Genomic DNA, 24,988 nt, shown 5'->3' on the forward strand with positions numbered 1-24,988 from the left:
CGCTGAGGGCGGGCAGGGGCGGGCCGGGGGAGGGAGGAAGGGAGGGAGGGATGGAGCCGCACTAAGGCGAAGCGGGGCCGGGGCGCAGCGCGGGCGGTGGCGGCGCCTCCTCGTCCCCACGGCAGCATGGAGGCGGCCGCGGGAGCGGCGGCAGAGCCGGCGGCATGGGCGGCAGAGCCCTTCGCGGAGCCGGAGCCGGGCTCGGAGGAGCTGGAGGCGGGCAGCGCGCTGGACCGCGTCCTGCGGGAGTCGGTGTGCCAGCAGCAGGGCTGGGTCCGCGTCTACGGTAAGGGGCGCCGGCGGCGGAAAACTTCTCGGCCCCAACTTCTTTCTCCCTTTCTTTTTCTCCCCGCTGCCGAAGCTCCCCGTTCCCCGCGGCTCCTTGCCTCCCCCCTCCCCGCCGGGCTCCCGCAGCCCCGGCTTCGCCCCGCCACGCCTTCCCCTCTGCCGAGGTGCGGGATGCTCCGGTGCTGGGATCCGTGTCCAAAGCTTTTGTGTGCCCCGAGTCGCAGGATGTGTGCCCGGGATGCGGGTGCCGGCAGGGCTGAGCACTCCCGGATCTAATTAGTATTAATGAGCTGCTAAAGGCCTGGGAGGTGCTGATACCGTGGGTCCCGTCGCCCCAGACTGACTGGTCTGTGTTACATTGGCACCTTTATAATTTATAAAAAGGATGTTAGGATCTTCAGCAGTGCAGGACGCGGGGTTGTTTCCCCTTCTTTGTCAAACTCTCCCTGGTATGTAACCTTTGTAAATTAGCTTGATTTATGTGGCCGGGCCTCGGGTTTGTTTAGGCTCCCAGCTGAAGTGCAGTCGGATTTTATCTTTCGATCAGCACCTAAATAGTGGAAATTCTGTTTTATCTTTTCCTTGTCTCTCCCTTTTGTTTGTCTTGGTAATCTGAGGATAATTACTCCCACGTTTCAGACCGAAGAGTACTGCAGGCATTATTTTGTTTTCCCTCCTGTAATAAATTTGATGGTCCAGCCTCGGAAAGGTTTTGGTGTGTGCACATGTTACCATTGTCTGATATTATTATTGTTGCCCCTTCCCTGGAAGTGTTCAAGGCCAGGTTGGATGGGACTTGGAGCAACCTGGTCTAGTGGCAAGTGTCCCTGCCCATGGCAGGGAGGTTGGAACAAAACCATCTTTAAGGTCCCTTCCAACCCAAATCATTCCATGTTTCTGTGATGATGGAGAACCTGTAAAAACACTTTTTTTTATTGCGATTTTTTAACATGTCTTATGCTGGTGATTGTCCCTTTCATCTTTCTCCCCTGTCCTGAATCCCAACGAGATTGTCCAGGTTTTCCCTGACCCGTAAAACTAGAAGCAAATGCTCTCTGTTACCTGTGTCATTGATCTGTTACTGGTTGCATTATTCCTGGAACACAACGATGACATGAATAAGTTATCTGCAACAACTCTGCTGCATTTCTTGGCTGATGGCAGGTAATTATTGTGAGTACCACCAGCCTGAGCCTTCACACATATCAAATGTGGAAGATCAGGCTGCAGGTTTTCTGGAGAGCATGGTCTGTTCAAAGACCTTTGTGTTTATTTTGGAAGCTTGAAAAGCTGGTGCAGTGGGATGAGGTTGTCTGTCTGCTTTCTGTCTGGTGCATCAATGAGTAAAGTTATAGTTAGCAGAATTAACTGTAATAGAAGTTTGGGATTTTTAGTAGTTTGCACCGTGTTTAGCTTGCTGCTTCTTGCCTACCTTGCTTTTCTTAATCCCAGCCTAGAGCTGGGACTATAAAATGCAGCCTTATGCAAAAATATCTCTCTGCTGTTGTCGAGAGGAGTTCCAAAGAAAGCCATTTGTCTTCAGATTGTTTGTTTGCTGAGAATACTTTCTGAAGGTAAAATGAGAATGTACTTAAGAAGAGGATGTCTGGCACCAGCCTATCTGATTGTTACCCAAGGTTGTATCTTCCATGAGTGGAAGCAGGAATGTGGTTTCAAAATTAGCCACAGTGAAGAACATTGCTTGTTGATAAAGTCATATGTTGTGATGTGCTTGTAGTTTGACGTTAACGTGTAGATAAATGGGAAAAAATTCAGTGTGACAGGGCCCGGCTAGCTCACAGGCTATAAAAATCACCATACACTTCAAGCACATGAAAACACATCTTGTAGCCCAAGGACAATAACTAATTATTCCTAGTCTGTGTTTAAAAACAACTCATTATCCCTCTCCCTCATAAAGAATCTGATGTGCTAGTGTCTTCTCTCCTTCCCTGAGAAACTGCAATCGGATTAGCTAGTATTTGTTTGTTTCCTCCTGTTTATTAGCCTTTTTTTTTTCTTGCATGAGCACATCTGGAGAAGTTTGCGGACAATGAATCAAGCTGAAACTGTGCCATGTGCACTGTGTTTGTGCACAGCTAAATATGGGTTACAAACCTATGAGTGACAAGTGTTATTCATAGGATTAAAAGTAAAGCCTTGCACAGTTGTTTGAGGAACCACAGCAGCATAGCGAAAGAAAACAGGAGCAGAAAGCTTAGCCTTATTGTCTGTATTGTCTGATAAACAATGAGAACACTAACACTAATTATTTCACCATGAATGGCTGGGGGAGGGAAGGAATATCGAGCACATGAAAAGTGGAGAAGCGTTTTCTGGCATGGTGAGAAATACAACTTTTGATGTCACTGCATTTCTTTTCCACGTGTCTCAGTGAATGTGACCTGCTGCGTAGGGGTGTTGTTCCAAATGAAAGGTGACTGTCTGAAAGGTGTCCCTAGTAGTGGAAGCATGTATTTTAAAGAAAAAGAGCTCAGCAGCCACTTAAGACAGACAGCTGTTTATTTCTGTGCATCTCTACTTGGCAGTGGTGTGCCATCCACTTTGTCTCTGTCCAAAGAAGTAATTACTGCCGTGAGGGGAGCTGGTCTCGTTGCAGAGCCTGTAAAACTTCATCTGTTAGCAGAGAGAAAAGAATTTAGCAGTGAAGTCCCATCATTGCTGGTCTCTGCGGCTTGCCAGCAGTATGACAGTGATGTGAATACAGTAGGACTTTACAATGTCTGGGATGTGATTTCAGTGTGACACTGAGGTCTTGTCTGACTTCACTACGAGATCTAAATCACAGTCTGGCTATTTTTGCATTTCCTGCCTTAGCTGCACTAGTTCCAAGGCTGGCTGTTTCATTCTGTGTTCTGGAGGTTCAGCAGCTTCTGCTTAAGCGAATTAGCCAGGACATTATCATGGAAATACAGTTTCCTTACCCATGGACGGAGTTTGAAATGTAATTAGTTTCCTCTAACCTGATGTTTGAATAGTGGACAGGAGCAGCAGATTTGCTTGTCAGAGTGATAGGTTTAATTGCTCGTGAAACACAAATCATGTGAGTGCTGTTAGATGATGTTTCCAAGAACTGGTTTTGACACACAACTAATGTTTCTGTAAAATATGTATCGACATGTGTTCTGGGTGACGGCTCCCATTCAGACTCGTGGCATGTGTGCAAGGGGTAGGAGGGGGGAGGTGTCTTGCCTGGATTAATGCTATGATTTTTTTACTTTTTTTCCCTCTCTCTAAAAGTGATAACTGACTTTTCAAAGCATCCACCCATGTTTCAAGGTCTTTTTCTCTGCTTTTTGAAACAGGTTTTGTGAGGAGGAGGCAGGGCAGTAACTGAATAGACAGCATTTTCAGTGCTAACTGTGGAAACAGAGCAATTACATTGCCTGGTGTGGCTGACTGAACATCCATGGATTTTGCAGGAATGAATTCTAAAGCCAGCATCGCAGCATTGGTGTTAAATGTTGCATGTGATGGGGGTAGAATCGGTTTTTGCCTGGTGTACAGTCTGTGTCTAAACAGGTGGCAAACTTCTGTGATGGGGTTGTCAGATTCATTGATGATGTGCCTGCTCTAAGCTCGCTGCAAAAGCTCCTGTGCTAAAATTGCAAAAGAAGAGTTGCTGAAATATGTAAAAAATAGCACGGGGAAGAGTCTGTTCTTGAGTGCTCATCCTGCAAACAGACATTGTTGCTCTGGGGCCTTATCTGGACTAGGAAATGTCTTTCTCTTTCAGCAGCAGTGCTAAAAGCTGATGGTGGTTGTACAAACTCGAGTGCAGATAGGATGTGGACTCTTTCATCACCTTGTCCTCTAATCCTGCGGGCAGTCTGGAGACATTCCTCACTGCTGGAATGACCCTCCTCGCCCCCCTTTCTCCTGGCAGAAGGAGAAGGCTCTTTAGGCAGAGGCTAAGAGGGCTCCATGTCTTTTCGTGGATATCAATCTGCAGACAGAGCTTCTAACTCCAGAAAAAGCCCTAGACCCTGTGCAACCAGACAGAAACATCTCTTGGCTGCCTCAAACCTGAGTTCCAGGCTTTTAAATATTGGCTCTGAGAAAATACCAGACTCATGCTCAGGACTGAAGCCATGGTAATGTGCGTGGTGTCATGCAGAGATTAAAAAATAGCTGTGGCTTGGGCACTGAGCAGAAGCATCTCCAAATCATGTGAAATTCAGTTAAAAAGCCCAATTTCTGTGAGCTGTCTATTCCAGCAGTTTGTTGTCTGTCTTGCTCAGCTCTTTTGTATCAATGATTTCAACTCTGTTCTGAGGGGTTTCTGGTTCTTTACAGCCTGCTTCTCTATGACTTTGAAAGTAGTTTTTCTATCTACCTTTTCTTTTTATATTCGTGTTGTATTCCACTGTTAGTAGTCACATCTAAAACCGCAAAGATTATCCATTTCCACACCGTCTTGCTTTGGATGAGTACCAACAGGCTTTGGTAACGAGTAGCATCTTGTTGTCAGCAGATCCTTTCCTTCCAGCCCTGCTCATGCTGCTGGCCGGCTTTTTCCCGAGATGTGCGTGCGGGGATGGGGAGTGGGAGCCGCGCCCCTCCCTGCCCGGGGTCCCGCCTGCCCCCCGGCCTCCAGCCGAGCCCGGGGAGGTCCCACCAGGTGGCGGCATCTTCATTGCGGTGGTGCAGGACCTGCCCGGGATGCCCGGAACACGCGGGGGGATCCCGTCCTCCCCGCTCCCAAACCTTATCGCTCATCTCCGCAAGCTCAGTTACAAGCTACTCTAGAGGCCGTCTGACAAGGGGGAGGTGGGAACGGTGTAGTTAATGTAAAAACCCCTAAATAAAGACCCCTCATAGCCAGGCAATCTGCTAGGTGAGATGGCTGTTGCTAAGGTTTTCCCCTCCTTGATATGTGTGCAGACAGTCAGCTGGGGTTTGTATACTGCTGCCTTTCTGGGTGGGTATGGAACTGCAATTCCTTGCAGGAGAACATTTGCTTGTAGGAAAGGCTTAACAGGAGATAAGGTGAAGGTGCAGAGAGCCCTGGAAAGCTGAAAGGGAGCTGGAGAGCTGCATGGCATCTGTGCAGCCAGTGTGTTGGAAAGGAGAGACGGTCAGTGTTCACCAGCGTTTCTTTCCCTTCTGATCAATAAGCTTATTTTTAACTCGCCCAGAAAGTTGGTGCAAAAGCAGGCTTGGAAGATAAACCTTGTTGGGCCGGGAAATGTCATTTCCTGAGTGTTTGGACAATGCCTGCTGTGGTGATATTTGACCTTATCGTAGCCTTCAGGTACGGAATGAGGGACAGACGTTGAATGCCGACAGCACAAAGCTTTTGTTAGTTTTGTCGAGATGATAAGCAACAATGAATTTTAGTTGGAGCCCCATTGTAAAAGGCAGAGTTTAATCAAAACCAAGGTTTTAAGTGACTGCGTTTGCTACGGATGAAAAACAGTCTAGTGTCCTGTGGGCAGAGATGCTGCTTTCCTTGCCAGCCAGCAGCAGGGGGTATCAAAAGATGAGTGAAGTGCTCTTACAGGTGATCTGCTCATGCCTGCTCTGTGGCAGCTCCTCTAATAGCCCTTTTTGACTCCAGGGAATTCTTACAAGCATGCAGGGGGTGAGTTGTGGATCCTCTCTGCTCATTCTCCTGTGCAGTGACAGAGGTGACTTGGAGGGAGCTGAGGGCTGGACACAGCCTGTTTTCTCCTTGGTTGCTTTACTCCAGCCCTTTGACATTAAAACTGCTTCCCTTTCCTCTTTTTAAGGAACACTGACAGGAATTTATACATAAATGAAGTTTTAAAATTTTTTTTGGAAGTTTTTAGCAAGACTCCCTTCAGCTGGCTGTGTTGTTGCAAGTGTTGCCTAGGTTACTAATTTATTAAGTCACTTAAATATTTGGAGGCATCAACAATACTAGAGTGTGCTGGGGAAAATGAGGATGACATTATTTTAAAACACCAGTTTCCTGACTCCTGTATTTCAGTCACACAATTTGTCTCTGGCTGAACATTTTCATGTGGTGCTGTTTCCTATTTTTAAACAATAGGGGAAAAAAAGGGAAGATAAGAAGAGCATAACTGTGACCTGTTGACTTATTATGAGATCATGGATTCCTTTTAACTGATATTTATAGATTTTTATAAAAAAATTGCTGAGACTTTGGTATTTTCTGACATATATGCCTTTTTAGCCTCAGGGTCAGAAGTTAAGATCTCATCTGAATGCTTTCAAAATCCTCTGTGAAGACGTGTAGTAATCATGGAAATACAAATTGTATCTGCAAGGAAAGTAACCAAGTGAAAAGAAGTATTGCTGCATTTTGGTTTGTAAAATTCTCTCAAAGCCCTTTGTGTGTTTTGACACTCTTCTATCTCAGAAAACCTTTATAAAAATTGATCAGGAGGGAATAGCATTTGTTAATTCTCTTTAATAGGGTTTCAAAAGGTCACAAAAATGTAGAAAGGCTCTTCTCCAAGAGTCGGGATTATTTTTAATTGTAAAGCAAGCTGGAGCAGTGCAAGAAGGAGCTCTTGGAGGTGAAGGGGTCTTTGCACTTAAGTAAATGTAAAACCAAGTCCTGGATTTAGATCCTTTATTATCTAAAGGGATTTTTTTTTCCAACTGGGAATACCCCATTAGAAATTAGCTCTTACACTGCAAGCACTGGCAGGCACTTAGTTAAACACATTAATTCTGCAAACTGTGGGAAAACGACACCCATTTCAGCAGATGTGCGATGCGTCTGGTGTAGATTTGCATAAGAATGCATATGCTTCTCTGTGAGTTTCTGGCTTGATTAAAACTTGCAGGCACCTTTTCTCTTCCTCTGTTGCTGTGTCTGCATTCTTGGCTATTAATGGTTTAATTGAAAATACCCCGGTTTTTTCTGTTTTAAGATAATTCATTTTATTTACACAGTGCTGCGCTGTAGATGTGCTTGGTGCTGTATAGACAGAGTCTGCTTTGCTTGTCTTTTGAAATTTGTAGCCAGGACCAGAGAATAAAGGATATAGCAAACATGAAAAATGGCAAATGTGTTTGAAAGTGGATGGAGGATTACACGGTGGCGTATCAGGAGCTGGGAGAGGATTGTGTGTATTCTATCCCAGCTTCCAGGGCGGTGTGGGAATGGAAATCGGTACTGTGATGAGAGGAAAAGAAGTGTTGAGGAATCTGTGACTAAAAATGATCTCAGACTTAATCCCTCCCAGCCTTAGGCTTTCACAGTAACAGTCCAAGAGATTCAGCAGAGCCTCTTCACCTTGGTCCTGTTCTCAGTCGGGATGGCATGAAAAGAGTGTGGGAAATTCCTTCAGGTAAACTGTAGCATTCAGTCTGAGAAAGCGGTCTTAACTCTGGTAGCAGAGAATTGAAGCAAGGTACTGGGAGGCAGGATATTGAAAAAGAGGAACATTACTTGGGTTTTGACTTGAAATTTCCAACAAGGGGACAAAACTTCCTAAGAATAAGCATTTTGTGTCCATTGTATCCATGTAATGTGATGTAAGAAACGCTGGATGCCCACTACCACCTTCTAGGGCTTTAGGAGGAGATGAGTTTTGTTTTTCTAGGTCTTCAGGAGGAGATGGGGTTTGTATCTAGGGCTTCAGGAGAGAATGTTTTTATTTTTTTCCTAAGGCTTCAGGAGGACATGTTTTGTGTTGGGAAAGGGAGGAAACTTAAAGCAGCAGGGTCTGTGGGACAGGTGCCGGATGGCAGTGAGCCAAACTGCACCAACAACAGCTTCATGCTCTCCTGAGAGAGCTCTGAAGTTCCCCAGCTCTGGAACAGCAGCCTTCAGGGTTAGGCTGAGTAAGCTGGAAAGCCTGGAAATTTATGACACATCGGCTTTTTGGGAGATTCCTCACAGAGGAACTCGAACTTACTACATGGAATACAGCAGTGTAACTACATTTCTCCTCTTGGGATATACATCATCCTTTGCTAGTGAGGGCTTGGAGGAAATATAGGTGGGTTTGGCACTTCTGGAGGGAATTCTGCTCCCGGTTTGATACTTGCATGACAGAGTTAAAAACCTACTTGCTTTTTTCAGGATCTCATTACTTGAGTCAGTGGATTGGCTTGAGATAAGCGGAGGTAATTCACACCCTCATTTAGCTGACTTTAGTGCACTGATACTGGTCTCAACAAGATAGGGGACAGATGCTGCACCACTCAGCACAGTGTGTGCTATGAGGGTTCCAGGAAAATGTTTGCAAAGCAGCAGTGGCTGGGAGGGCTGAATGCAGTCCTTGAATCTCATTTGGAAATTAACGAGCCTTTGCTTCAGTTTTCTGTTCCATTTTGTCTTGACAAATGGTGACTGCTTTATTAACAATTCCATCAGGGTTAAAGAGGAAGGATCAGTTTCACTGACTTGCACCATTCATTGTCTTGCTGTATGAGTGCATCCAAAGCATTAATGGTTTTATTTGAGAGGGCTGCTCTGAGCTGAGAAGGTGAGGAAATGAGGCACAAATAGGTCAGATAACTTGTCCAAGGACATACAAGAAACTTGGCAACAGAAGCCAGATATCCTGAGACACCTACAGTGCTTTGCTTGCATGCCTTGGGTTGCACTCCTTTGTGTTTGGGGTGCCTCTAAGCCTGCTGCTTTACTTGGAACCTCTGTAACTATTAATAATCCTCTCAAATACCCTATTAGGTGTCAGATCTGTAGGTCAGCAGGGCGAGATGCCCTCAGAGGAGGGGACTTCCATTCAGGTGATTACATCTGCTTGCTCCTTTTATTATTTTTTTTTTTTCTTACTCCCCAAAAAGCCAAAGGTGAAGCTTTGTTGACCTTCAAGTGATAACAGGCTGAAGCACTGGTATGAAGGTGTTGGAGCCAGCACTCATTAGCTTTTCCTGATTTGTAAGCAGGGCTGGGTGGTGCCTGAATCATTAATTTCAGATAGGTAACTCTTCACTGCTGACCGGGGGAAGCAAATACATCACAGATCAAACCTGGAAAACCATAGAACAATGGTTAAACCACTGTGAGCTCCAACATCCTTCCTGTGGCATTTGGGACTTGGTGCCAGTGCATAACACAGGTTTGGTTGGCTTTGCCAACACTTGACTGATCCATAATAGTTTTCCACGTTAGCCAGGTGTTTTATCTTAGGAGTACAGTGCAGTGCAGGCTCTAGGAAAGAAGAGGAGACAAAATGCTTCCTGAAAAGATGTTTATTTACATTATGAGGTTATACCTCAAGCTGTACAGACAAGCTGCTGCCTTCGCTGCGTTTCCTACTTGCTTAAATATTCTGGAACACGTACATCACGCAGCAAAAACACAATGTGCTCACACTTGCTAGGAAATCATTAGACTTCCTCGTCAAATAATACTAAGTATTTCCTATTTTGAGGTATGTTTCTGTAATTATTTTTCATCTTTTTTTTGTTCAGCGTGGTGGGTAGTTGATAGGTATCCTGGAAAATAAGAAGTCAGGAAAGAAACCAACATCCTTCTAAACCAAGTTTGAGAAGATTTATCTTCTAAATGGCATTGGTTTATGGGGTCCCTTTCTCTCTTGCTGTCTGGCAGCACTTGCTTAGGATGTCAGTGAGGTGTGGGGTGATTAATTACCCTGTTGAATGGATTTCATGGGGTCCTTCCTTAACTCCTTCCATTAGCTCAGGTCTTGCTCACTGAAGTTTTCAAATAGCCTCAACTCCCTAGAGATAATGAGTTTTATATCCCATATACTGAAGTAGCAAAAAAAGTTTTATGGTCTTGCCATAAATATTTATGTCAGTTTGCTTTCACATACCCTTGGCTGGCGACTCCTCTGCTTAAAGAAGCTCCTGTACTTGTTCGTGTCCAATTCTGTAAGTACTGTCAGAGCAGTGTGAACTGAGGCCATTTCTAACTCAACTCTCCTCATTTTGATTCCAGTGGTTGCTAATTTCTCAATTTATAGCCATTAAATCATTATAACCATTAAATCAAATTAGGAAGAAAGCCCTTTTTTTTTATTGTCAGCCTAGACAAGCTTTACAAACGGAAGTTAAACATTTTCTGGGCTAATTTATTTTTTTTTTCCCTTTTTTTTGACTTACTAATAGGGAAGTCAGGAATGTGAAGTAAACGGCCTCTGTTTGCAGAAATGATGAATGTACAGGATAAAAGGAAGTATGATAAGAAGGAAGCAAATATTTTTTTTATTCCAGACCAGTGCTGGAAATGGGGAATTTGCATGTTGTAAAAGTCAAAATATGTCTGAAACTTTGCTGGAAAAAAATGGAGAGGAATGCAGTAATAATAGTTGAAAACCTAAGTGGTATGAAAGGGCATTAATCTTTGCAATTCTGGCACAACTTGCTTTCTGCTATTTTATTTGTCAAAATACATTGCTTTTTCTGTGTTAAAAACCAGAAAAGGGTGGAAATACAAAAGTGTCTGAAAATGCAGCATGGCTGTCAGTGATAAATATATGTTTGCTGTGAGAGAAGCATTCACCTGAATCATCATATCTCAAATTTATCTGGATCCTGACTTCAGCAGGGTGTTTGGCCAGTTAAACTGCATGTTTTTGGTAATTTGGATTTAATGGCTCTCTTGGCACCTTTAACCTGCTGCTTATATATAATGGTGACCTAATACTGGTCATCTCTAATTATTACATTCATGAGCCAGTAAACAACTGTGAATTGTACATAAGCAACTAGAAGGAGGCATTCTCCTTAGTCCTATATTTTTCCTTACACATCTTTTAAAAATAGATTATAATCCCTTTCTTTATGAATAATTTGAGGAGCAATAGCTGTTAGTATGAAAAGGCAGTAACTGTTTTCTTTGCAGTGGTCCAAATCTCTTTTCAGAATGGGTTGGAAACCAGACAGCCTGGGACACAGCAAGTGCTCTGGTAGGAGTTAAGGTAGTTTCCCTTTTGAGCAGGTAGGTGTTCCTATAAAAAGTTGCCAAGAATTAAATCAACCTGCTGCTTCCATGCTGAGAAAATACTTCCTCTGATTACAGGTTACATTAGCTTTGATGTTTCACTTAATTCTGGGGAAAAAAATGGTGAGAGTGGACTGCTGGGCCCTAATTTTCTGTGTGTTCAGGCTGATTTTACAGCCATCTTTGCAGGATTACCACAGCTATCTGCTGGCCAGGCCATGAGCTCTCTTGGCTGACATATGTAAAACATAAGCACCACATCTGTTTGCAGATCAGTCTGTACCTGGATGGCTCTAAAAAAGCTTTGGGATGAGTCTCAGATGAAAGCTGTGGTGACAGAGGGATGTTGGGAGGTTGATACCCAACAACATAAATCTTTGCTGTCAAGGCTGCTATTGTTGTTGATGGAGTTCAGAAGGGTTATCACGAGTTCAGCCTAAAAAGCATGCAATTAAGTTTAAAACTTAGAGTAGCTTTGCAGGAGACTAGAGGAAAAGCTGTAATGTATCGCTTGGGAGAGTGGTTAATCTGTTTCATCAGGTTACCAGTTGAGATGTTCTAGCTGTACTTTTGATTTCCATTTATAATAACCACCCAATTCTATAGCTGACACAGTATCCCTCCCTGTTTTGTTTCCAGACTTTATTGATGTGGCTTCTTTGTGACCTACTTTCTCTGCTTTAAGGTTGCTTTTTTTATTCCCTTCCAAAAGGAAGTGCCTTCCATGAGAAATGCTGGAAGCTCACCAGCCCGTTTTTAATAGTGGTAGATGAAAGCTGGACCAGCCAGAGTACACCCAGGGTAGATGGTGTAATTGACTTTTAGGTGCTTTCCTTACTAAGTTCTGTTGCTGACCACTTTGAGACCCTGGAGCTGGGTGTTTGGAGAATTAGGGAAGGAAATGCCTGTGTTTCCTTGGAGCTCTCATTACTCATGATGGAACTGGCCAGCCCTGTGGCTTTTAGGGGCATTGTGTTGACCTCTTGTCCTTGCAGGGGCCTGCAGTATGTCATGTGCTTATTACTTAAGCATTTGCACAGCTGGAGGAAGCAACATCCCAGTTGTCATTCCTTTTACTCATTCTGGGGTATTCTTCATTTGTGTTGCTCCTTGTGGTTTTCTCTGTAGTTTCCACTGGTGGTGATTCAGTTTGAGGCTGAGCTGTATCTCTCTTCAATTAGTGGTGCCTTTGCTTTTTATCTGGGGCAGGAGGTGTGTGTTTACTTCTTTGTGGGGACACTTCAAAAACAGTTGTTTTGGTGTGTGATGCAGATGTGCAGTTTTCAGCAGATATAAGTCTTATGGGAGGATTAATACCTCATTGGAAAAAAAAAAATTCACTCCTGTAATTTCACAAAGCTGATGCAGCATTTGTAATCATCATCTCATAAAACTGGCTGCTTTTCTCCCTGCTCCATGTCACATTGTCAAGTTGGTATAAACACTGGTTACCCAAAAGAAAAATCTACTCCAGTAGTTTTTCTGGAACCTTGGTGGCTTTTTGGTTTCCAGCAAAGAGTAGCCAGCTTTGTGTGTGTGTTTCTCTGTTATAAAATGAGCATGTTATTAATTTTAACTACACAGTTTTTGCTTGGAACAGCAATTCAAGACGTGAGGGAAATTATTTTTGTGTGTGTCAATGTCAAAGGAATTTCAACAAAGGTGACATTCACTTCCCATTGGGGTCTGGAGTTGAACTTGTCTTCACTCTTTTGGGTTGGGTGCAGAATGCCCTTAAGCCTCTTAGGAAAACCTTTACCAGAAGGTGAATGGAGAGCTTGAACTACAAGAGATGTTCACCAGTGCTGCAGGTAGAGAGGTACTGGAGGAGAAGCACGTTCTGGTAGCCCAGTGCTGTAAGTCAGAGTCCTCAGTGCCTCCCTTGCTGCCTTGTGGCTAACCAGCTGTGGGCTCGAGTGCTGCTATAAACACGAGGAGGAGTTATGCTTGTAAATGGAGTGCTGGAAGAGTCTGGGGGCTAAAAATACAGCTGAAAGTAGCTGCAATGGAGTAATTTGCCTCAAAAGGCAACCTCTGGCATTGTGCTGAGCGTTACCAGGGCTCTGAGGTTAAAGGAGCTCTGTGTGATTGGGGAGAAAATGCAGAATTCAGCAAGTGTGGGGGTGCCAGCTGGAGAGACCCAGTGGTTTTCTTGGTACACCATCCATTTCTCCATGTCTCTTGCCAGCAGGATGCTGGGTGAAAGTGGGGTGGTGCTGTTTTTGTTGGAAGCAAGCTTGGTACAAGAGGCCATGCTGGTCCAGAGGCATGGCATGTGAAAGCTGTTAGTGGTTTGGAGCTTTTTAGGATGTTCTTTTTCTCTGGTTGAAAGATCCAGCAAAGCAAGTGAAACATCGGCACCCATGAGGGTAGCCACTGAGTTTCATACCTTGTCTCTTTTTTTTTTTTTTTTTAATCTTTCCCTTCATCAGCACATAGGAAACAATGAATGCAAATCTATTCCCCAACACGTGCAGAATATATTTGTAGCTTGGAATCTGAGCTGGGCAGGAGCTCTGAATTATCAGCATCTGATTCCAGAGCTTTGACAATCTGCAATCTCCTTAATATTCTGATGAGCTACCATGGGTATTATTCCTCTGTGGTTTTTTTTCACTTTTTTTTTTTCCTTGAAACTCATATTGCAGTCTGAATGCTGTTGGTTTAGGATTAAAAGAGATATTGGCTGGCTCTGTGCTTTGCACAATTTTCCTGTGACAGCAGAAAGAGGGAGAGTGGATAGTAGGATTCTCTTTCCTCCACAGTAGTACAAATGAAGCTTGAATTAGAAACAACTTTTAAAATTGGAGAGTTATCTCCTGTTCATAATTGTCTCTCTAATACTATGACTACAAAAGCACATAAATTATTAATGCAAGGAAGAAATCCTCAAAAATTTTTCTTGGGGAATCACAGCTCTTCCAAGGAAAACTTTTTGCCTCTCAAGACACTTAACAATTCTGCTCTGGATTCTCTGGCAAGAGTATTATTCCAGTTACAGCTTATCTTTAGAAATAACTGCAGATTAATTTTAAGAGACACATATCTTCTAAACTGTAACTTGCTTAGCCAAATGGCAATTAGATTGATCTTAATGGTAATGTAAATCTAGAGTAGCTCTCCAGCCTAAGGGCTGGGCATTTTAATGTCCACCTGTTTCCCAAATGATTTATTTCATTTTCCTCCTTGGTTTCTTTGCCTCACCCTTCAGCTTCACTCTTGCTGCTTGTAGTACAGTGGGGGAAGAACAGCTGCACTTAGCAGCTCCAATAAATGACTTTATTAGAATTAGAATTGTGTCTGCATTGCACTAATACCAAAGGTCTTAGTTCATCCTGTAGCCTCTGAAACAGAATGTCATCGCTGCCACACTGCCTCCTTACAGTGGGGAAAGGCAGCTCTGACTCAGCCCCTGGATAAATGGGAATACAGGGAACTGAGTGCTGCTGCCAGGCAATTTGTTCAGGCTTTGTCAGTGGCTGGAAATGTCTTTCTCCCCACTTACTGTGATGTTGAGCGTAACATGCAGGAAGAAACCTGCTTTACAACAGCTCAGGAATAAGAATGAGCTACCTTTCTGTCAAAATGGTATAAAAAAGTCCTTAATCTTGAGGATTGAATGTGGATATTTAGAGGACAGTACAAATGTTAATCCTAGGACACAGCAAAATCAATGCTCCATCTGAAACCTGGGAATTCTTTGGCATCCCTTGCTGACAGAAAATAAAATTAAAAACCTTAGTCTTTTCAGGTGTTCCAGTGAATAGGCTCATGAGTAGGGAGTTGCCTTTTTTTAGATGGGAAGTAGCTCACATTTTTGTATGGCAGGATGGAATTCCTTGCTGCTTCTCCTGGTTCTCTGAACTTCAGAGCAGTGGAATTACTTGTCAAACACAGCAGAGTTCTGTGCAATCCCAGGGAAGCCATGCCTGCAGTGTCCTGGAGATGGAGCAGAACAAGTCTTAGAGGTCAAACTCAACTCCAAGGTCCGTATGAAAGATCTGAAAGATGAGGTGGGGCTTAGTGGCTCCTGGAGAGGCCTCACAGACAGACTCCCTTGCCTGGGGGGAGGCTTCCATTTGAAATTCTACCTCTGGGCTTCACTTTGAGGCTTCCCATCTTTTCTTATCTGCTGGACCAGTGTCAACTGCTCCTTGTATTTGTCTGGTCTTGGCATCAGGAAAGTCTCTGCAGAGCACTGGAGGATCGCCCCAGTGCCCAAGGGGTGTGACTCCCAAGGGTACTAGGAAAAAACATATTTCTCCTTCTGCATTTTCTAATTTCTTGTATACTACCTGTAGCTTGTTATTTTTCCAAATTAGTCTCTCTGCTACACCTGCCATGGCTCCTAAACAAAATTTAGATGTGCAGCCCAGACAGAATAGTAACACCATTCTCATTTATTTTGTGAATAAAGGGCTAGAAAGGGAGCAGCTTGCCTCAGTTGTCTTGTCAAACTTGTTTAATGTCAGTACATGAAGTATTTCACTAGAAAATTTCCACCTTTACTCTTAGTAAGTGGATGTTTTTTGTGGCTGGTACACACAAGGTATAAACTTCCATTCACACATCTTTGCCATAGCTTCTTTGCTCTCACTCAACTACCAGCTGTTTCTTTTGAGTAACTTATATAGTGGCAAACAAAATGGGCAGAAAAAATGGGGTTTGATTCTTACCTTTCTGAAGGTGTGCCTTTGTCTTGAAGATACAATATTTGGTTTATAAATAACGATTTATTTTCAAATGCAGTGTGTGATTTGGAGGGTTTTTTTTAAACTGTTCTACTTTTAACTGGAATTCTGTGGGTGAAGTGCTAGAATAAAACCCAGCAGCAGCTTGATGCTGTGCACCCACTTGGATGGTAAAGCAGAAAGAAAAATACCAGGGAAGCTGGGGAAAGGGGGAGCAGCCCTAAAAATCCAAAATCTTCCCAATCTGTCACTTAATCAATTGTGTAACTACACCCTCAGGGGTTCACAGGCAGCCTGAAAGCGCAGACCAAAGTTTTTCATGGGAGATTTGACAAATCCACCTGTCAGTGTCACCCGACAACTGATTTATCATCTCTGACAAGTAGAAAATTGCTTTGACTTGTCTGCAGGACAAGTAAAATTTAGTAACAGTGATGGGGTATTTTAAAAATTGTCATGATCATGTAAATCCTGTTATCTCTGTAACCCAAGTTCTGAACTGTAAAATGACATTAACTTTCTTAAAAAAAAAAATTAAAAAGGTCTCATATTAACAGATAACAGGACATTTTTCCCCCTCAGTTCATTTTTAAATCCTGTTGCCTTTCAAAGGCTGACACTTCTGTCTTTCAGTCCTATTTCTCTGGTAATAGAACATTGAAGATGTCTTTTAAAGAAAAAACCCAGCATGTAGCTATATCACATCAAAAAATACAAAGGAAGAAAGTCTGCTTAATCTGACAAAGCATCAGTGTTTAGGCTCTAAGCTCATTATGAGGCTTGTATAGTGGGAGCTGATGTTTTCAAATTAATTTCTATGATTACCATAATAAACATTTTAATAGCCTTTCCTTCCCTCATATCCTCAGCAGCTGAATATTTCAGTATGTTATCTGGTCTTTTCACAGCAGCCTTTATCCCAATCAGCCATGCATGATCTGTTTACAAGAATGCTTATAGGTATTTCCACTATAATTTCATGTTCCAGGTTATGCTGCTTCAGCAGCTTCTCTCAGTGCATTTGGGGTGTTCCCAGAAAACACTCGGGGAGTTTTGAGAACTTTGAATTTCTAATTTTATTTGGTAGTCAATGCAAAGAAGTCACATCATATTCTATTTAAATCTTTCAACTGTCTGGAAAACAATTTGCTGTAGCAAACATCCAACACCTTGAACAACGAGGCTGGTGCTGCAGCGTTTGCTTTGGTACGTGTCTTATTTGCTGACGATAATAAGTAAAGCCTCGTGTTCTGCTGGTGCTGTGACTGAAAGGCTGAGGGAATCTAGAAAGTAGGAGTTAAATGGCAGAGATTTGTTGGGATTAGGGATCTGTGCAGAGCTGCCTCCTGCTGTGGAGTTCCAGCACAGGAAGGACATGGACCTGTTGGAGTATCCAGAGGAGGAGAGTTCCAGCACAGGAAGGACAAGGACCTGTTGGAGTATCCAGAGGAGGCACCAGGATGATGAGGGGGATGGGGCAGCTCTGCTGTGAGGAAAGGCTGAGGGAATTGGGATTGTTCAGCCTGGAGAAGAGAAGGCTTTGGGGTGACCTCCTGGTGGCCTTTCAGTACCTGAAGGGAGGCCACGAGACAGATGGAGAGAGACTATTTACAAGAGCATGGAATGGCAGGACAAGAAGTGGGCTCAAAATGGAAGAGAGTAGGTTTAGATTAGATGTAAAGAAACAATTCTTCCCTGTGAGGGTGGGGAAGGCCCTGGCACAGGGTGCCCAGAGAAGCTGTGGCTGCCCCTGGATCCCTGGAAGTGTTCAAGGCCAGGCTGGGACAGGGCTTGGAGCAGCCTGGGGTAGTGGAAGGTGTTCCTGCCCATGGCAAGGGGCTGTAAGTGGATGAGCTTCAAGGTCCCTTCCAGCCCAAACCATTCCATGGTTTTATAACTTAAGACTACTGCCAGCTTCTTGAAGCTGGTGGAGTTTCAAGCTGTTGCACCAGATAAATTTGAGTCTTGCAACTCAGCATTCTGATATTGCTCTTCTTCACTTCCAGCTCAGGAGCAGCACTAGAAATGTCAAAAAGTGTTGTACTGATCTCGGCATGGTGACAACACACATCCTCTGGAATCCCTCATTTGCATCCAAGACCTGTCCTGGCTCAGTTTCTATGACAATCTGCTGCTCTGTATGCTGTCCATGATTACTCCCAAAGCTCGTGCTTTCCTAGTTTGTTTCCAATCAGTAGCTTTGAATAGCTGTCCTCATGCCTTGAGATTTCTTCTGTGTCTTGCACTCTCCCAAGCTCGTTGTCAGCAAGTAGAAGAGTTGCAGCGCACCAGTTAGGAGATCTGACAGCTGGTATGGGAAGGCTAGGTGAGCATTTGAAATCCAAATCAAATCTCACAGCAAAATACTGGCATAATCAACAATTCTAGAGTGTAAAGCTGATTTTTTTTCTAATCTATCCCTTTTCTGCATATGGTTCCCCCTCACCTCTCTTTTTTTGCTTGCCCCTGCTCTTTGGGCTTTGGGGGTGGTAGACCTGTTTCTAAAGATGCATTAAATGCACTAGCTAAAATTAATGAGCTAAGAAAACAGTATAAGAATAATGTAATAACTGTCAAAACGTCTGTAACAGAAATGAAGCGTGGATAAAATGTATGACACCTTTGAAGTGATTACATCCTTTAGTACTGAGGATAGACAGCCAAGTCTAGATATCATTTGATTTTATTATTTTTCTTTTTTGAAACTACCTGGTTGCTGGTAAGTGTCAGTATTATTGCTGTCTTGAGGCTTTTCCAGTGACAGCTTATTAAGAAATGGAATACTCAGAACTGCACTATTTTAAAAATAGGGGGTTGGGGATTGTGTGCAAATGAGGGAGTAAACAAAGAGGCTTTGGAATTCCAGCCTGGTGTGGAGGAACAGATTCATTGCTGCAGGAAGAAATGGTTTCTAAGAAACTTTTGGAAAAAAGGAGGAAGAAAAGAGCAGTGCTTAAGCCTGTGACCTGCTGCACACTTTTACAGTGTTTCAACATCAATGTGGATAAAAGTAGTAAAGATGGAAGATAGGAGTAAAAGCACCTCTCATGATAAGACCAGAAGAAACAGGTTTTGCTGTAAAGATGAAATGCTCCTTGCACTTATATTTTAAGCAATGTTTTTGCTCTTTTAAAAGTGTTTGAGGAAGACAGAGATCAAGCAGGAGACATGATAATTACACGAAGCTCGTTTACTTCTGACATGTCACACCAACCATTAAATCAGGAGATGTGATGAAAACAGGTTTAGAAGGTTGTCTTGCTAAGCCTGAGCCGTTCATTGTTTTTCCATTTTAGTTTAGCTGCAATTTTGTTGCGTAAAACCAGCGAAGGCATGAATACATACAAACATGATGGCCTTTTAAACTTGCCATGTTTCTAACAAGTGGTGTAGGAAACTGCTGCTGCCTGTTGACCCTGTCCCTCTGAACATCAATAACAATATGTTTATTTTGCCCCATCTCAAATGTTAAGTTGTTGATTTCAGTGGTTTTGACCTTCATTTCCTGTTGCAATGAGACTTTTTTTTTTTCTCCTTGGATTTGAAGGTTGAGCATCAGGAAGCAATATTTTTTGCTTATTTTAAGCTATGCAACATGTACTCATTCTGTGCTTTTTCTGTCCTTGGTTTCAACTTGTAGTATCTGTTTCTTCCTCATTTACTCCAAACACATCCAAAACAAGGGCTGTCTTTCCTTTTGCAGGCTCTAAGCCTTTAGTAACACTGATATTAATATTATCAGCAGGCTGAAGTTCATAGGGTGATGCTGAAGTGAGAAATAGAAAGTATAAAGGAATTGCTTTGTTATTGTACTCAAAAGATTTTTCTCAAGTGGAAAAATAAAACTCCCTGTTAGAAGTTCAGCAAGATCTTATCACCAGTGTTGGGGTTTGAGGGTACACAATTGGAAAGCAGACTGACAGTAGGATACGAAGAAGAAGCACAGCATCTGTCATGCCTGAAGTTGTACAGATTCTGTTCAGTGAACCTGGTCCCTGAACACCTGGTCACCTGTTCAGTGAACTTAAATTTTACCCTAGTTTTACCTGTCCAATTAAACATTTTAAGTAAGTTTTGGCAGCTGCCTTAGTTAATAGACATGTGATTGGTTTCTTCATGTCTTCATTTTTGCCCTGCAGCCTTTTTAGTCTGATCCTTCTTTCAGATAGCATCATTAAAATACTGGCTCATTAGAGAAATGCCAGGTTTTTAACATCATCTTAATCTAGCCTTGTGCATCTATTTTTTTTGTAGCAGTAGTGCATGCAAGCTTGCTTTTTTTCTTTTATATTCTTTTATTTCTCTTTCCCCCACTGTATTAGCAGCTGTGGTAGATGAACCAAGAGCAGGGACCCCTGCATTATGTTGGGACTCGACTTCAGTGGTGCCTTATCTGAAGCCTTAGCTGAGTAATGGCTCTGTCAGCCTTTGCTGGAGGGGATAAATTTGGCTTTCCTGGTCACAGAGTGCTAGTCTGACTTTTGTGTTAACACCTTTGACTCTTTCTTTGCTGGCTCAAAAAACCCCCAACAATTTAAGTAAGCTGTAGCCAAGTTGGAGCTGGAGGTACAGTATATTTTAATCCTGCCTTCATGTCAACAGTATTTTGATTATATGAGATGGAAAAGTTTAAGTTACTCTGTGTCTACTTGGTACCAGTAAATCACAGACACTGTATCACTGTTAACATTCTAAAGAAAATATTATTCACATTTAACTTTGGATACATTTTCTGTCTATTTCTTATGCTTGTGATCTGAGAGGTGTGTTTTTTCTCCTACTTTCCCCCTTTCCCCAAATTCTTACCTAGTGTTTCCAGACAGAGAGAGAAATTTGTCAAAAACTTACATCAAGTTTGTTTGCAGTAACCTGCCAGACACTGTGGATGTTGCTTGGTATAACAGCTACCTAGGAATTTGGGTCCCCTCTTTTAGGATGGACCCATTACCTCCAAACTGTTCTGGCTCTCTGACCTTGAATAGTGTATTTGTGGAACATTCATCTCCATGAAGCAAATGCAGATCTACCAGATCCCACACTTCCCAACACGAGGCTTTCTGTGACTCTAATTCCCTTATCATAAACACAGCAACTTCAGTTATCCCTGAATCCTGGCCCATCTGTCTCGGATTTACTAGAATAGTATCATGGTTTAAATAACATCGCCTCCATTTGCGGAAGCAAACATTTATTGTTTTATCTGCAGGCAGAATTGATGAATATTAGTGTTTGCAGGGACAAATGGCATTTTATCATGGACTCATAGCAATATCCTACGTGGCTGCACCTGGTGTTGGAGACAAGGTACAGGGAAAGTGACTTACAGGTGGACTTCCAGGCCCAGAGGAGACTGGAACCCTCTGTCAAAACTGATTATAAATTACTTTTTTCCTAATTTTAGCTGTCTGTTTAAATTTTGAATTTTATTTTTGTCATCAAATGCTTGTCCCAGCTCGTTTTCCTGACCAGTCTCAAGGATTATTTTTCCCCCGTGGAGAAGAAAGAATGATAACATGCTGCAGCTTAGGGCACATTTGTTTGAGTGTTGTCCCATTTGATTAGGCATCCTCAGTGAACCAAACCCACTGAGTTTTTAACCCACCTAGTATGGAGCTGAACTTTGTTTTAGATCAAAATCTCTGGTATTTGTGCTGATTTCACAGATGGTGAAACTTTATTTTGCAATTTCACTAGCTGATTTTACAGATATTTGGAGAAAATCATCCTGCCTTATAACTAGCATGAGTAAGCATCAAAACTTTTCCCTCTCTTTCCAGTATCTTTTCTGCTAACATTTTTTCTTGTTACAGTGCCTTTTGCAGTACTTTTGTATCTGTTTTATTCCTGGCTTGTAGCAACTGTGAGAAATCTTTTAAATAAGGACAGTTGTTAGTGTGTGTGGGTTTGAGAAGTTATGAATTCACAGCTACTTGAATGTGAAGAAAGAAATAGCCTTCTTTTTCCAGCCTTAATGATTTGAGGATTTCTGGGGGAGGGCATGGAGGCATCAGTCACTTCTACAGTCATTTCATGCTGGTGGATCCCTCTGCATCCTGCAGCCTGTGTTGAATCCTCTGGTGGGTCGGTGTTGGAAGGCGGTTTATGCACATGCTTTGCTGTGTTGGAAAGTTTCATTAATTAGAGGCTTCTAATTTTCTCCTTGATATTTTACTGCTCCCACACTTACAGATCCCAGGGGGAGATGGTTCCCCAAAGACACAGCCCAGGGCACAGCCAGAAGGAAAGGTTGTACTAACCTGGTTTAGTGCTGGGCAAAGGGTGTTGTGAATTTCCTCCATTCATCGATTTGCCACTCCCAAACAAATTAGTAGTCTGCCCTTGTTTGGATCACCTGATTACTAGCCAAAGTTTAGGAATAGAAGGACAAAGTAGTATGTGTGCTGTCGAAGTAGCTACTAAACATTTGATTATAGGGTTAGAAAGAAAATAATATGACAAGAAAACGCAAGTACAGATTACACATGAGAGCAAGATTCTTCATCAGCTGCTCTGGGAGCCTGGCAGCACACTCTGCTGCTCCTCACGAGGCTCCGTGGCTCAGATTTCTTCAGGCTTACAGTCCTCTTGCTAAAATCACTAAAATAAAACAGCCTCGTACCTGTGCTCTGCCCAGGCTGGGCTTTGAGAGTTGAGTGTGAGCATGGGAGCAGCATAGTTTTTTTGAGCTGTGCTCTCAGCTGGGATAAAAAATGGGGTGAGAATCCTTTCTTAATTTTTCTATTTAAGTTGCACGTTACTCATACATCTCTTGCACCATTTTTGGGTATTCTGTATGTCTTTGACTGTTTCTCAGAGTTTGGGACTTTGGTTTTCCACAGACCTGATGAGGTTTTACCTTCCCTCTCTCTGTGAGCACTTCACAAAGCCCAAGTGTCACACATATGACAGGTTTACCATTCCCTGCTTTTTTTTTTTTCCCCTTTAAGCTACCTTCCTTCCGCACAAAGCCCAAGTGTCATACATATGACAGGTTTGCCATTCCCTGCTTTTTTTTTTCCCCTTTAAGCTACCTTCCTTCCTTTCCCACCACTTCTTTTTAGCATTTTTAGCTGCTGCAATGTTTCTGCTATAATTAGCTCTGAGCATGACTGTTGTTATCTTTCCAGAGTTTAATTTTTAAAAGACACTCAAGAGGAAGTAATGCTCACTTGGCTGAAATCCTTTTATTGTTTCAGCCAAGTGTCCAGCTTGGTGATGGTTAACACAACGGGCTTTTAAAAAAGGTTTCTGCTTGTCCTTTTCAGGTCCTCAGTCTGGATAAAGGACCTGCTGTACCATGTGATGTACAACTTAAACATTAGACACACACTCCCCCCAGTGCATGTGCTGGTTTATTTTGATTTAGTCTGGATTTGTAGAATTTGTCTATCTAGGTCATAAGTGAAAATAAGCTCAGGGTATTATATGCAAAACAAATCTGATTTTTGACTTGTTCCCTCCTGAAGAAAGTTCTGTGCAGGGTGTTGATTTTGCAGAGGTTGAGGCTCGAATATATGCGGGGAAGAATTTTTCCTTGCTTTGAAGCTTGTGCCAATTGAGGCTGAGCTGGTGAGGTGGTGGAAGCTGTGCACCCTTTTCCTTTTAGCATATGAGTGAATTTTGTCTCTATATCTACTAGTGTGAAATTTAAAAAGAAATAAGAAATTGAACAGGATACAGGAACAGCAACTTTGACTTACCTTGCACCATCTTGCAAACAAATCAGCGGCTATCGTCCTGCCCTTCCCAGAACTGGGTGTGGTGGCTGAAATAAAACATCTCACAAAGAACACAGCCCTATTGTTTCAGGGCAGCAGAGAGATGAATTCTGAAGGCTGAAGTGAGGGGTTTGGTAGTTATTTTTACTGTGGGTGTCTTTTTTTGTGGGTTTTATTTTTTCAAGTAGGATATTTGTGCTGGTCTTGCCACTTTGTCTCCAATCTTTAATATTTTATTGATTATCTAAATAAAAAAAATTTACAAGACACCTTCAGGGCCAATCTTTGTAATTTGAAGCTCATTTCAAATTATCTGCTCAAATTTAATTGATGAATTTCAGCAAGTAGCAGCTTAGCTTAGAAGTGTTCCTCTGCACCAAGGAGGGATTGCATGAAGTAGAACCTCCCTCAACAGTTGCCTCAATACTTGGCCTCAGAGAAATGTCCTTATCCTTTTTCTTTCACCTCCTCATTGCTTTACACTCATGCTTATAGCTGCCTTGAATTTCATTTTAAGTTTGCAAGCTGGGTTTTTCCTTATTCACTTTATGAATGCAGTGCCATGCAGGAGTCAGCCTTGTACCTTAAACCCAGTCTAGATTTACTGCATAACTAGGAAACAGGAACAAGAAGGCCTCCTGCGTAACTGGTACAATTTCTCTTGCTGAATAAACCTGTTCTTATGATTATTTCTTTACTGGCAGCAGTCCCAGAAGGTTTCTGACTGGATATTCATGCACACCTGTGTCCTGTTTTGTGACTTTTGCCCCATGGATGGGGTCTGAAGTATCTCTGGTGTAAGTGTGGTGTGTATGTTCCTCCTGGAGAGATGTTGGATACTGAACAAGATAGCTGGACTTGGCCCAAGGATAACTACTGGAAAGCTTGAGAATTGTATTATGCAGAAAAAAAAGCTTAATGGGGACTGTAAGTGTCCCTGGGATCTTGAAGTGTGTGTGTCCCAAAGAACCCTGGATGGTGGTGCAGCATAACTGAAGGTAAAGGGAAAACCATGAGTAATAAAAGTGTGATTTATGATGGTGACTTCTTGTGCCAAGTAACTGTGTGTGGAGACTGTTGTTCTCAGGAACATAACGAGTGCTCTTTGTGTTTATGATATTATTTACTCCAAACACTAATTGACATGGAGTGTATTAGAAAGGAAGTGTTTTCCACCTGAAAACACAAAGGCAGAAAGAAGCAGGAGCTTCTCCTTTGCAAGCACCTGCTGCCATGGGGCATTGAGGTGTCTGAGCACAGCCCCAGGTGTGACATTTCAGCAGGTCTCTTACTGATGAAGTAACACTTGGCAGTGTGTAGAAACAGTTTTCTTTCAACTTTTGTTTTCATTTACAATCAGCATTGTTCAATTAAAAGTTTTCCCTTTAAGATCT

General features: G+C 42.7%; 1 protein-coding gene across 7 annotated transcripts in view; it reads left to right on the plus strand.

Moving 5' to 3' along the window:
* The first annotated feature begins 62 nt into the window (after nt 1-62).
* The window catches only part of RASAL2 (RAS protein activator like 2), a 163,911-nt gene continuing 138,985 nt past the window's right edge, over nt 63-24,988 (plus strand). For all 7 annotated transcript variants that reach the window (XM_041478873.1, XM_041478874.1, XM_041478876.1 and 4 more), the window contains exon 1: nt 63-286. In XM_041478873.1, the coding sequence (XP_041334807.1) occupies nt 127-286 (160 nt within the window). In that variant the 5' untranslated portion in view covers nt 63-126. The remainder of the gene's footprint in view (nt 287-24,988) is intronic.

This window comes from Pyrgilauda ruficollis, unplaced genomic scaffold (genome assembly GCF_017590135.1).
Source record: "Pyrgilauda ruficollis isolate IOZ18807 unplaced genomic scaffold, ASM1759013v1 scaffold47, whole genome shotgun sequence".
NCBI classification, from domain to species: Eukaryota; Metazoa; Chordata; class Aves; order Passeriformes; family Passeridae; genus Pyrgilauda; species Pyrgilauda ruficollis.